The 12,997-nt window shown below is 47.3% G+C and overlaps 1 protein-coding gene across 1 annotated transcript; it reads left to right on the top strand.

The window, feature by feature from the left end:
• The first annotated feature begins 6 nt into the window (after positions 1-6).
• On the top strand, positions 7-1,481 carry ZNF830 (zinc finger protein 830). The gene has a single exon (XM_062216924.1). It carries the CDS (start codon positions 36-38, stop codon positions 1,152-1,154), a length of 1,119 nt encoding a protein of 372 aa, XP_062072908.1. The 5' UTR covers positions 7-35; the 3' UTR covers positions 1,155-1,481.
• The last annotated feature ends 11,516 nt before the right edge of the window (positions 1,482-12,997 follow it).

Below are 12,997 nucleotides of genomic sequence, written 5' to 3'. Positions count from 1 at the left end.
CGGAAACCAGAATCGGCTGGGGTCTGGTCGCCAAGATGGCGTCCTCCGCCTCCTCCCGTGCTCCCCCGGGCAAGCGAGTGGTGAATCAGGACGAACTGCGGCGGTTGATGAAGGAGAAACAGCGTCTGAGCACCAACCGGAAACGGATAGAATCTCCATTCGCAAAGTATAACCGTTTGGGGCAGCTGAGTTGTGCCCTGTGTAACACCCCGGTGAAGAGCGAGCTCCTGTGGCAGACTCACGTCCTGGGAAAGCAGCACCGAGAGAAAGTGGCCAGGCTGAAAGGCGCCAAGGAAGCCACTCCGAGTGCGTCGGCCAGCGCAGCACTGCAGTCCGCCAAGAGGAAGGGGCCGGACACGGACGACCAAGATGCCAAGAGAGCGAAGACCGCCTCGGGGCCGCAGGTACAGCCCTCCACGTCCGCTTTGCCCCCTAACTTTGCCAAAACGGGAAAGGAGACCGCTAGAGTGACCCCCAGTAAGCCTTCGGGACTCGGTTTACTCCCTGATTATGACGATGAGGAAGAGGAGGAGGAAGACGAGGAGGAGGGGATAGAAGGAAAAGCGGGGGACCCTAGCAAGCAGCCGTCGGGTGCACAGGGCAAAGAACCCGCACTTTCCTCCTTGCAGGAGGCAGCGAACACTGTGCGGCCAAAAGATTCCTTTCACCCAAATCCTCCCAGGGCCCCCGTAATTCCTCACTCAGGGTCAATTGAGAAAGCAGAAATACAGGAGAGAGTGGTGGAAAGGAGAGAGAACACCGCAGAAGCCTTACCGGAAGGTTTCTTTGACGACCCTGAGGTAGACGCAAAGGTACGGAAAGTCGATGCCCCAAAGGATCAGATGGACAAAGAGTGGGACGAATTTCAAAAAGCCATGAGACAGGTCAACACTATTTCCGAAGCTATCGTTGCTGAAGAGGATGAGGAGGGACGCCTGGACCGCCAGATTGGGGAGATCGATGAGCAGATAGAGTGTTACCGTCGGGTGGAAAAGCTGCGGAATCGCCAGGATGAAATAAAGAATAAGCTTAAAGAGGTTCTGACCATAAAAGAACTGCAGAAAAAGGAAGAGGAGAACACTGACAGCGACGACGAAGGAGAACTGCAGGATTTGTTGTCTCAGGATTGGAGGGTGAAAGGGGCTTTGTTGTAAGACTTCAAAAAGATCCAAGCTTTTCGACGGTGTCTCTTGCTGTGGCATGAAAAGTGTGGTCTCAGTATTACTATTGGTTATGCTGTGCCTAGAGATGTAGGCACCTAATTGGGTTATTGAGATAAACTGAACCAGTGAGCAACAACACTTTAGGAAATTGGTGTAAAATATTTTAGAAGAAAAGGGCCTTTTTTTGGACATTTTTGAAAATTATATACCAAGATGCCAACGTTTTCACACATTCCTGGTTTAACCGTATAATTTTGAGTTGTAAAATCTGTAAGTTGTAAATGTTGTACATAGTTAAATATATATTTACTTAAGTAATTGTTTCAAGTTTATAAAATAGGAGCCAGAACAGCAGACAAGCGTTTACATGAATACTCAGTTGCTGTTTAGGATGTCTATGTCTTTTTCTGACCCCTAAATCAAACTCAGAGGGTTGGTGTTCTTTGTTCTGTTTTTGTAGAACTCTGATCATAAACACATCAGTCATTCTAGGTTAATCCTTTCTCTAGCTTGATATATTCTATTTTCACAGACTTGATTTAGATCACAGAAATAGGGAACCTTTTTTCTGCAAAGGGCCATTTGGATATTTATAACATCATTTGCAAACCATACAAAATTATCAACTTAAAAATTAGTTTACTACAGATGAATTGAATTTCAAGTCGCTCCCTTCATTTGCTTTGGCAGGGCCAGATCGAATTATTTCCCCAGCCTTGTCCATATGGCCTCGTGGCAAGATGTTCCTCTCCCCTGCTTTAGGGATTTATCAAGAAAAACAGATGCCAGACAGGTATAGCTCCTTAAAGTTTCTCTTGACCAGACTAATGATTGTCAGGTGTAGATGCCTGAGCATCACTTGCAGAACTTTAAAAGAGAAGTGCCTAATCCTTACGCTTACGTTCAGTAAATGTTGAGGGCCCAGGCAGCTATTATTTTTGAAGACTCCTAAGGTATGTTAATATATACTGTCATTGAAGAGCAATTGTCCTAAATGTAGAACCTGCTCATATTTTGGGGGGTTTGGTTATTTTATTCCATGGTAAACTAGGGCTCATGGTTACAGATTCTGTCAGCTGTAAGGATGTTTAAGTTCTTTTCCCAGCAGTAACAGTTGCCTTGTCATGGTCATGGGTAGTTTAAATCACTCCTTCCTTTGGATATTGTGGTATTCAAATAGGAAAATGGTGTTGTGGAATAGAGCCACATATGGCATATTCACAGAGGTGAGCAGTAATAATAGCTTAAATTTACAGAGTTCCTAGTATGGATCAGGCAGGGTTCTAAGTGCTTTACATGTATCAAATCTACGAGACCAGGTTTTATGGAGGGAAGTACCAAGACATAAGGTTGAAAAACCTTGAATGCTAGCCAGAAGAATTCTTGCGGGCAACGTGGAACTAAATGGAGGTTTTTAATCAAAGAATTATATCCACAAAGAAATATGGAGGAGTCTTCTAGTTGCAGCACTTAGAATGGAATAAAACAGAAGGGAGAAGGAAGCTGACTATATGGAAACTACATTTTCAAAACCAAGGTGACTGAGACTTTGATTAGATATAGATTGGGAGAAAATTAGAGAATTGGAGGAGTTGCACAGAAAGAGCTGACATTTGAACTAACAGAAGAGGAAGAGAAAAATGGAAGGGATAAAGATGAGATGCAAGGTTTATTTGTTTTTAGTGTGGGTATCTGGAAGACGTTATCTAACAACATAGAGGCAGTGTGCTTACATTATCACTAGTCCTGTAGCCTTTGACACAAAGTCTTTGCTCTTTTTTTTTTCTTTCTTTTAAGATTTTTTTTTTTTTTAAATTTGAAAGGCAGAGTTAGAGAGGGAGAGATTTTGCATCCAGTGGGTCACTCTCCAAATGCCTCAAAAACCAGGAGCTGGGTCTCCCATATAGGTGCAGGGGCCCAAGCACTTGGGCCATCCTCTGCTATTTTCCCAGGTGAATTATTAGCAGGGAGCTAGATTGGAAGTAGAGCAGCTGGGACTGGACTGGTGGGATGCCAACATTGCAAGCCATAGCTTTACCCAGTATGCCACAATGCTGGCCCCAAGTCTTTGCTATTGAGTTACCAATTGATCAGTGACAGTAACTTAAGTTAAATACAGAAGACATGCCTGCCTCAAACGTGTGAATCTCGCATGTGGCATCCCATATGACCGCTGGTTCAAGTCCTGGCTGCTACATACAGCTGGGAAACCAGCAGAAGATGGCCCAAGTGCTTGGTTCTCTGCCACTCATGTGAGAGACATGGATTGAGTTCCAGTCTCCTGGCTTTGGCCTGGCCCAGCCCTAGCCATTACAGCTATTTGTGGAGTAACCAGCAGATGCAAGATTATCTAACTCAACCTTTCAAATAAAGTTTTTTTAAAAAATAGCACAAAGATGGGTTTGAATGATGGGCCCAATTCTACCTTGGCTAATGCAGAGTACAGTCCATTAATGATACAATGCAAGCCATATATCTTTTAAGAATTTTCTAGTAGCCAGTTAAAAAGTTTTTAGAAAGTAAAATTAATTTTAATATATCCAAAATAATAAAATTTTAGTATTAGCTAAAAATTATGAAGATTTATTTATTTATTTGAAAGTTACACAGAGGGAGAAACAGAGACATATTTATCCACTGGTTCACCTCCCCAGATGGCTGCAATGGTTGGTGCTAGGCCAGGTGGAGGCCAGGAGCTTCTTTCTGGTCTCCCACGTGGATGGCAGGGGCCCAAACTCTGTAGCCATCCTCTGCTACATTCCCAGGCACATTAGCAGGGAGCTTGAACTAAAACTAGTGCCCATATGAAGGCCGGCACCGTGACTCATTTGGCTAATCCTCTGCCTGTGGCACTGGAATCCCATATGGGTGCCGGGTTCTGGTCCTGGTTGCTCCTCTTCCAGTCCAGCTCTCTGCTGTGGCCCGGGAAGGCAGTGGAGGATGGCCAGAGTGCTTGGGCGCCTGTGCCCGCATGGGAGACCAGGAAGAACCACCTGACTCCTGGCTTCGGATCGGCGTGACTCCAGCTGTAGCGGCCATTTGGGGGGTGAACCAATGGAAGGAAGACCTTTCTCTGTCTCTCCCTCTCACTGTCTGTAATTCTGCCTCTCAAATAAATAAAAAAATCTTTAATAAAAAGAAAAAAAAAAAAAAAACTAGTGCCCATATGAGATGCTGGCATTGCAGGCAGCAGCTTAACCCACTGTACCACAGCACCAGCCCCATTGACCTATCAATTTTGAATCAGACCCCATAACTTGGAAAATAAAAATGTTCCAGAGGCTGGCGCTGTGGCGTAGTGGGTAAAGCCACTGCCTGCAGTGCTGGCATCCTGTATTGGTGCCAGTTCAAGTCCTGGCTGCTCCACTTCCGATCCAGCTCTCTGCTCTGGCCTGGGAAAGCAGAAGATGGCCCAAATCCTTGGGCCCCTGCACCTTGCGTGGGAGACTAAGAAGAAGCTCCTGGCTCCTGGTTTCAGACCGGTGCAGCTCCAACCATGGGGGCTAATTGGGGAGTGAACCAGCAGATTCACTCCCTCTCTCTCCCTCTCCTCCTCTCTCTGTGTGTAACTCTGACTTTCAAATAAATAAATCAATCTTTAAAAAAAGAAGTCCAACTAAACTTCAAATGTACATTTGTTCAGTGCCTGAAAACTTACAAAATGCCTTCACATATATTTCATTTAATAATAGAAGTGATTACTACTTTCTACATACTAAAGGACAAAAGAAGGTTAAAGAATGAAATTTTCAGGAACAAGAATACTATAGGCCTAGTAACAAACACTAATAGTACGGAGTACTATGAAAACAAGGGAATTGGCAACAGAAGACTCAGGTTCCAGTTCCTGCTCCACCTTTTAATGCTCCGTGATCTTGAGCACGTCACCTCTGAATCGGAGTTTGCTCCACTCTGAGTATATATGATTTCTCACAGGGGCTGTGATGAGAGGGTGAGAGTCCAGTGAGATGTGGACTCGTTCTTTTTTTTTTTTTTTTTTTGACAGGCAAAGTGGACAGAGAGAAAGGTCTTCCTTTTCCATTGCTTCACCCCCCAATGGCTGCACTGATCCGAAGCCAGGAGCCAGGTTCTTCTCCTGGTCTCCCATGCGGGTGCAGGACCCAAGCACTCTGGCCATCCTCCACTGCACTCCCGGGCCACAGCAGAGAGCTGGACTGGAAGAGGAGCAACCGGGACTAGAACCTGGGGTGCCGGCGCCGCAAGGCAGAGGATTAGCCTGTTGAGCCGTGGCGCTGGCCATGATGTGGCCTCATTCTAATGAAAGGTTTTAATGTGTGGATGCAGCATCCATTGGCTAGCTCTTTGGCTGGATGTTGTGCAAGGGGGTTGAGTAAATAAGTGGGTTAGGAATGATGGCTAGATAGATGACCTTGAATTGCTTTTAATAGTAAATATCTGGGGCCAGCGCTGTGGCTCACTTGGTTAATCCTCCGCCTGCGGCGCCAGCATCCCATACGGGTGCCGGGTTCTAGTCCCAGTTGCTCCTCTTCCAGTCCAGCTCTCTGCTGTGGCCCGGGAGTGCAGTGGAGGATGGCCCAGGTGCTTGGGCACCTGCACCCGCATGGGAGGCCAGGAGGAAGCACCTGGCTCCAGGCTTCGGATTGGCATAGCAGCCATTTGGGGGGTGAACCAACGGAAGGAAGACCTCTCTCTGCCTCTCACTGTCTATAACTCTACCTGTCAAATAAAAAAATATATATATATATAGTAAATATCTACTAGCCTGTATGCTACTAGGAGCTTAAAAGATTTTAATTTGAACAGGGAAAAAAAAAATCCCAGAGCTTACTGCATTCTATTTTCTATCTAGATTTCCTTTTTCAGTGATCTCATCCATTCCATGGTTTTAAATATCAACTGTGGGTGTGAGTGTTTGATACAGTGGCTAAGATGCCACTTGGGATGCTCGCATCCCATATCAGAGTGCTCGGGTTCCAGAAATGGCTTTTTTTTTGTTGTTGTTTTTAAGATGCATCTATTGATTATTTGAGAGGTAGAGCTACAGACAGAAAAAGAGACAAAAAAAGTCTTCCATCTGCTGCCGGGAGCCAGGAGCTTCTGGGTCTCCCACACAGGTGCAAGGGCCCAAGCACCTGGGCCATTTTCCACAGCTCTCCCAGGCCATAAACAGAGTTAGATAGGAAGAGGAGCAGCTGGGACACAAACTGGTGCCCATGTGGATGCCAGCGCTGCAGGCGGAGGCTTAGCCCACTATGCCACAGCACCAGCCCCCGGGCTTTGTTTTTTGTTTCCGTTTCCTGCAAGTCTGCACCCTGGGAGGCAGCAGGTGGTGGCTCAGCTAGTTGGGTCCTTGGCACCCACAGCGGAGGCCTGACTAGTTCCTGACTCCTGCTTTCAGTCTGGCCCAGGAGTGAACCAATGCATAGATGAATGAGAGATCGCAATCTCAATAATTCTGTCTTACTCTCTCAGTGTGTATGTGTGTACATATATAAAATCTGTATACACAGGTTATATCCCAAACTTGACTTTCCTGCTAAGCTTTGGCTCACCTGTCTACCTAATATTCTCAGTGTTGAACTGATGTCCTGAATTTGGTGAATCAAATAGACTTTGATTTTTCTTCCTAAAATTGGCTTTCCCTGTTAGAGTAAATGGTGTGACCACTCACCCAGGTGCTTAAAGCAAACCCTGGGAGTCATCCTTTCCTTCCTTATCCCCCAGATCTGGTGCATTAGCTGGGTCCTGTCTGCTCTGCCTCTGAAGTGTGCCCAGAATCTACCCTCTTCTGTCCCCACTGGCCCTGTCTGCCCCCTCATTCATTGTTACCTGTCGTTGAACCGCAGGGACAACCCGTTATCAACAAAGTAGAGTGATCTTTAAAAGTTTTAGATCAAGTCACTGTCACTGAAAACCCTTCATTATATGCTTCTGTCTCACTGAGATAAAAACACAAGCCCTTATTAAGTCTACATGGTGCTCAGGGGTTGCTAATTCAAATGGCTACAAGTTATGAACTGATGACACAAGCCCCGTTAAGGGCAACAGAAGGGGACAGAAGACCATAAGTGCTCCGTGTTGGAAGCAGTTGTTATCGTTAGGAATAATGGCCGAGCGTGACCAAGCTTTCTTAAATTTCCAATAGCAGTTGCCAGCTAAGATTGCTTCTTAGTGGGCTGAATGTTATCCGTAGGCCGCCCCTTTGGGAGTGACTTGCTAACTTCATCTGCTGGGCTTGCTCACTGGCAAGCTCTCTGGTCCTCACGTGTGCCACTTCAATGTTTATGTCCTTTCCGTCCTCTGCCTGGAACCTGACTTCAGGTGGCACAACAGTCTTCCTCATTCAGTACTAACATCCCTTCCCCAAGTGTCACAAACAGCCGTGCTGTACCTCCTGTCACCCTCACAGGATTTTAGGAATTCATTAAACTGACCATTGTCTACATTTGGCTTGTTTATTTGTACTGAGTTGATGTCCCGCTCCACCAGAATGTAAGCTCCATGAGGGAGGGAGCTTGTCTTAGTCTTACCCTAAAATAATGCCAGCCACATCATAGGCTTCCATAGATACCCGCTGGATGAGTAATACCCACACAACTCAAGTTGGCTTGGAGAAGGGAAACACCGGGCTGACAATGGGAGAACGAAGGGCTAAGAATCAGGTATGTGTTCCCCTTCCTAGGCTCGCACATGCAGCCCTTAGCTCTTCAGAGCACACCGCAGCACAGGAGGGCCACACAACACAACCTCTAGAGTGCACCTCCGCATTTGGCAGGAATTCATGGCACCAAACAAGTCCAGGGTGTCCATGTGGCAGGAGCTTGTGGGCAGTCCTGATTGCCTGTTGCCTCGAGGCCTCTTAAGTGGAGAACAGGAGGAAGAAGGCGATTCAGTAGCTGGGTGAGATCAAGGAGCCAGCAAGTACACCTGCCTCTCAGCTGCTCTCCGCCCTCACCGGCTCACTTGGCAGGCAGAGCCATTCCAGAGTGAGCCTGCACTCAGCCATCCTTCACTGAAAGCTCTCGATCTCCCGGAGGAGGAAGGGAGTTCCATCTGGCTGCACCTCCATTTTGCTAACAGTTTTTGGCAGGCTTCATGCACACTCAGGAGCCAACGGTCACCTTTAGGAGAAATGGTGGGGGTGGGGGAGGGCGGTCATGCTTGTTTTCCTGTGTCTATGTTTGCTTATTTTGCCAAGTGTGGTTACAGCGAGTGTCACGCTGGGTAGTCCATGTGTCTGTACTGTTAGGGCTTGACATGCAGCGCCTCTGATCCTATAAAGTACATAACAAGGAAGCAGGCTTCCAAGTGAAACAACCTGCTCAAGGCAAAAACCCTAAAGTCCCTGTTCTTCCCACTGTTCCTATTACTATTTAATATGAATGTATGTGTGCATACTGAGACTTTCTCCTCACCAACCTTCTCATCCGTTTTCTTCAAATGTCACACCCCCTAGAGAGGTAAATTTGCTGTTACAACTTCCATTTTAGATGTCTAATGACTCATCCAAGGTCACTCAGCATGTTAATTGCTCTGTATTTAACAATGGAATGCAGGAAATGGGAGAGGATCCCCCAAAATAGCAAGAATTAAAGAAGTTTGTGGCCAAGGTTAAAGGAGCTCAGTGCTCTTCAGAAACCTGGACTGGGCTGGGCAACCCTCTATTTTGAAGTTTGTTATCTGATTCTCTTCACACACTCCCGCAGGGCCCAGCCTGATCCCATTTCAGCAACATAAAGTTTACTCCTCAGTGGTCTCTGATGGGAAGAAGAATGCTGACATTAGTTCCCAGAATTCCAGCTGTGACACCCAGTGCCTGGGAGCCATCACTTTTTAGTAAAGTAACCTTGGGCAAGCTCCTTGATGCTTAGTTTCCTCAGCTACAAAACTGGGAGCGTTACAGTTCCTATATTCTAAAACTGAGAGAAGTAAGTTAAATGCATATAAAAGCTTATCCTACAGCCTCTGACCTATATAGTAAACACTGTTAACTATTTTTTAACATTTATTAATTGAAAGGCAGAGTTAGAGGGAGAGAGCAAGCGAGCGAGCTTCCATCTGCTCATTCACTCCCCAAGTGGCCACAATGACCAGGGCTGGGCCAAACCAAAGCCAAGAGCCTGGAACTCCATCCAGGTCTCCCACATGGGTGCAGGGACCCAAGGACTTGGGCCATTATCCACTGCTTTCCCAGGTACAATATCAGGGAGCAGCCAGGACTTGAACCAGTGCTCACATGGAATGCTGGTGTTGCAGGCAGCAGCTTAACCAGTTGGCCTCAAGGTTTGTTGTTGTACATAGTTCTGTTTCCTAAGGCACTGCCCTTCTTCTACGACATCATCCTCACAGGGTATCTAAGGAAAATACCAAGGGTGGTGGGAGTGGCCATACAGTGGTTTGCTCTGTGTGAACTCATCTAGAAGTGGCAGAGGGCCTGGATTAAGTGGAGATATTCTCCAGGAAGGCTTAGACCCATTTGGTTCCATTCATTCTTTCCCTCTCTTTCTCTCTCTCCCCTTATTTGACTATTTGGTGTTGCTGAGATCCTACTGTACGAGAAGTCCTGAAGATTCAAAGGTAAATTGGGAGTGGGCAGTTAGCTCACAGGTCAACATGCCTGCATCCCACATCACAGGGCCTGAGATCAATTTTCAGCTCCAGCTCCTGAATCCAGCTACCCACAGATGTTGACTCTAGGAGGCAGCAGGAGATGGCTCAATAAATTGAGTTCCTGCCACCCACATGGAAGACCTGGGTTATGTCCCTAGCTCCCTGCTTTCGGCCTTGGCTAAGCCTGGGCCATTGTGGGCATTTGGAGAGTGAACCAGCAGATGGGCATACTCGTGCTCTCGGCCTCTCAAGTGAATAAAATGGGTTTTGTGTGTGTTTTTGTTTTTTCAAAGACTTATTTATTTGAGAGGCAGAGAAAGAAAGAGAGACACACATAAGCCTTCCATCCGTTGGTTCACTCCCCCAAATGACCGCAATGGCCAAAGCTGAGCTGATCCAAAGCCAGGAGCCAAGAGCTTCTTCCAGGTCTCCCACATGGGTGCAGGGGCCCAAGACCTTTGGCCATCTTGTACTGCTTTCCCAGGCCATAGCAGAGAGCTGGATGGGAAGTAGAGCAGTCGGGACTCAAACTGACGCCCATATGGGATGCCAGCACCACAGTTGGCAGCTTTACCTGCTATGCCATCGCGCCCCCCAAATGTTTTTTAAAAAGATGAGTAAGATGTCGTCCTGAACCAAGGGACCTCATTCTAGATCACAGTTGTCGGCCTCTGCACTACTGACCCTTGGAGCTAGATGATTCTTTAGAGGCAGGGGCCTGTCCTGGGCATTGTAGGATGTTTAGCAACATCCCTGGCCTCACCTCCAAAATGGCAATGGCATCACTACCACCCCTCTGGAACCCAAAAGTGACTCCAGATGTTGCCAAGTGTCCCCACTGGGCACAAAGGTGGCCCTGGCTGAGAGCCTCGGTCTAAAGGTACACGGCTAACTAGAGCATGATAAGGTCCATGTGTTTGTGTAAAATGTTGGATGGGAATGTGTCAGAGGGAGTGACCCAGGGAGTGCTGTTGCCACGTCCAGGGAGACAAAATCTGAGCTAGGCCTTGAAGACTGTGGAAGACTTCACCGAGCACTGAAGGCGGGAAAAGTACTGTGGACTAAGGGGGTGGGAGTGCAAAGACAAAGAGGGAAACTGCAGAGTACTGGGGCAATAGTAGCTTTAAGCACGTGGAAGGAAGCGGTGAGAGTGGGCCAGGAAATCCACTGGGACTGTATTATAAAGGACCAGGGACCAATGGCCTTAGGGAGTTTAGACTCCTTTCAAAGCAGAAATCCAGTGTGGGAAAGAAGGGGGAAGAGCAAACTCGTTTCTGGGAAAGCCTTCTCTTCTGTAATTCTGCAGACAGACGATGGACGAAACTGCCCAACTCTCTTTCCATCTGGATTTCCCTTGCACTTACGGGATGGCTCCTCAGCCCAGCTTTTAGATCCTCCAGAGAGGGCAGGAATAGAGAAGCCCTCTTATTTTTAGAACACCTGTTCTTCTATTTTTTTTTTTTTTTTTTTTAGTATGGGTTTTACTTCTCTACCTAATATTCTCAAGGCAAAGACTAAATTTTACTCCTTCACTGTGGAAAGTGGTCTCATGCTTTTTCCTGGTTGTTGTCTTTTAATTTTCAAAAAGTTTAATTAGCATATATAAGCATACAGAAAAGTACAAAAAGTAACAAACATCCTGTACTCACCACCCAGAACTTTTTTAAAAATATTTATTTATTTGAAAGGCAGAGGCCGAGAGAGAGGTCTTCCATTCACTGGTTCACTCCACAAATAGCTGCAACGGCCAGAGCTGGGCTGATCAGAAGCCAGGAACCAAGAGCTTCTTCAGTGTCTCCCACACAGAATGCAGAGGCTCAAGCATTTGGGCCACCTTCTACTGCTTTCCCAGGCACATTAGCAGGGTGCTGGACCAGAAGAGGTGCAGCCAGGACTTGAACCAGGGCCCTATGGGATGCCGGCACTGCAGGCTGGGACTTTTTTTTTTTAATTTAAGATTTATTTATTCATTTGAAAGAGTTACAGGGCAGGAGTGGGGAGGCTTCTATCTACTGGTTCACTCCCCAAATGGCAACAGGTGGAGCTTGGCCTATCCGGAGTCAGGAGCTTCTTCCAGGTCTCCCACATGGGTGCAGGGGCCCAAGCACTTGGGCCATCTTCTACTGCTTTCCCAGGCCATAGCAGAGAGCTGGATCAGAAGAGGAGCAGCCAGGACTAGAAATGGTGCCCATATGGGATGCTGGCACTGCAGGTGGAGGCTTCACCTATTACGCCACAGTGCTGGCCCCGCAGGCTGGGGCTTTAACCTGCTGTGCTACAATGCTTACCCCGTTTTTTAACAACATAAAAACAAAACAGGTAAAAATAATATATTTTATTTAAACCAATATAGCCAACGTGTAATTAACATGAGATTCTGGTATGTATTTCACTTAACAGCTCATCTCAATTTGAAGCCACATTTTTTTTTTTTTTTTCAGCTCAGGTGCAGGACAGAACTCCAAACAGGCCTTCCCTTTTTTTTTTTTTTTTTTTTTTTTTTGACAGGCAGAGTTAGTGAGAGAAAGAGAGGGAGAGAAGGGTCTTCCTTCCTTTTTCTGTTGGTTCACCCCCCAAATGGCTGCCACAGCCGGCACACGGCGCCGATCCGAAGCCAGGAGCCAGGTGCTTCCTCCTGGTCTCCCATGCGGGTGCAGGGCCCAAGGACCTGGGCCATCCTCCACTGCACTCCCGGGCCACAGCAGAGAGCTGGACTGGAAGAGGGGCAACCAGGACAGAATCCAGCACCCCGACCGGGACTAGAATCCGGTGTGCCAGCGCCGCAGGTGGAGGATTAGCCTAGTGAGCCATGGCGCCCGCCTAAGCCATATTTCAAGTGCTCAATAGCCACATGTAGTCAGCGACTCCAGCACTGGGCTTCACAAGAGACACAGTCAAGATTTGCAAAACAATGTAGTAAATGCAGTTGTAGAGATATGCTCAGAGCAACTCAACTCCTGCGACTTGAGCCTTGTCCACTCTGCTGCACATCAGAGAAAAGACAAAAGGGGTTGGGGTGGGCATCTGGCACTGTGCTTAAGATACAGCTTGGGACAGCTGCATTCCATATCCTAGTGCCTGGTGGAACCCTGGCTGGGCTTCCCATCCAACTTCCTGCTAATGCACCCCCTGGAAAGGCAAGGGATGATGGCCCAAGTGCTTGGGTCCCTGCCACCCACTAGGGAGATCTGGACTGAGTACCTGGCTCTTGGCTTCAGCCTGGCCCAGCCACAGCTGTTGCA

The sequence above is a fragment of the Lepus europaeus genome, chromosome 18 (assembly GCF_033115175.1).
Source record: "Lepus europaeus isolate LE1 chromosome 18, mLepTim1.pri, whole genome shotgun sequence".
Classification (NCBI taxonomy): domain Eukaryota; kingdom Metazoa; phylum Chordata; class Mammalia; order Lagomorpha; family Leporidae; genus Lepus; species Lepus europaeus.
Note: the sequence above shows the minus strand (reverse complement) of the source record. Positions and strands in the feature narration are given on the sequence as shown.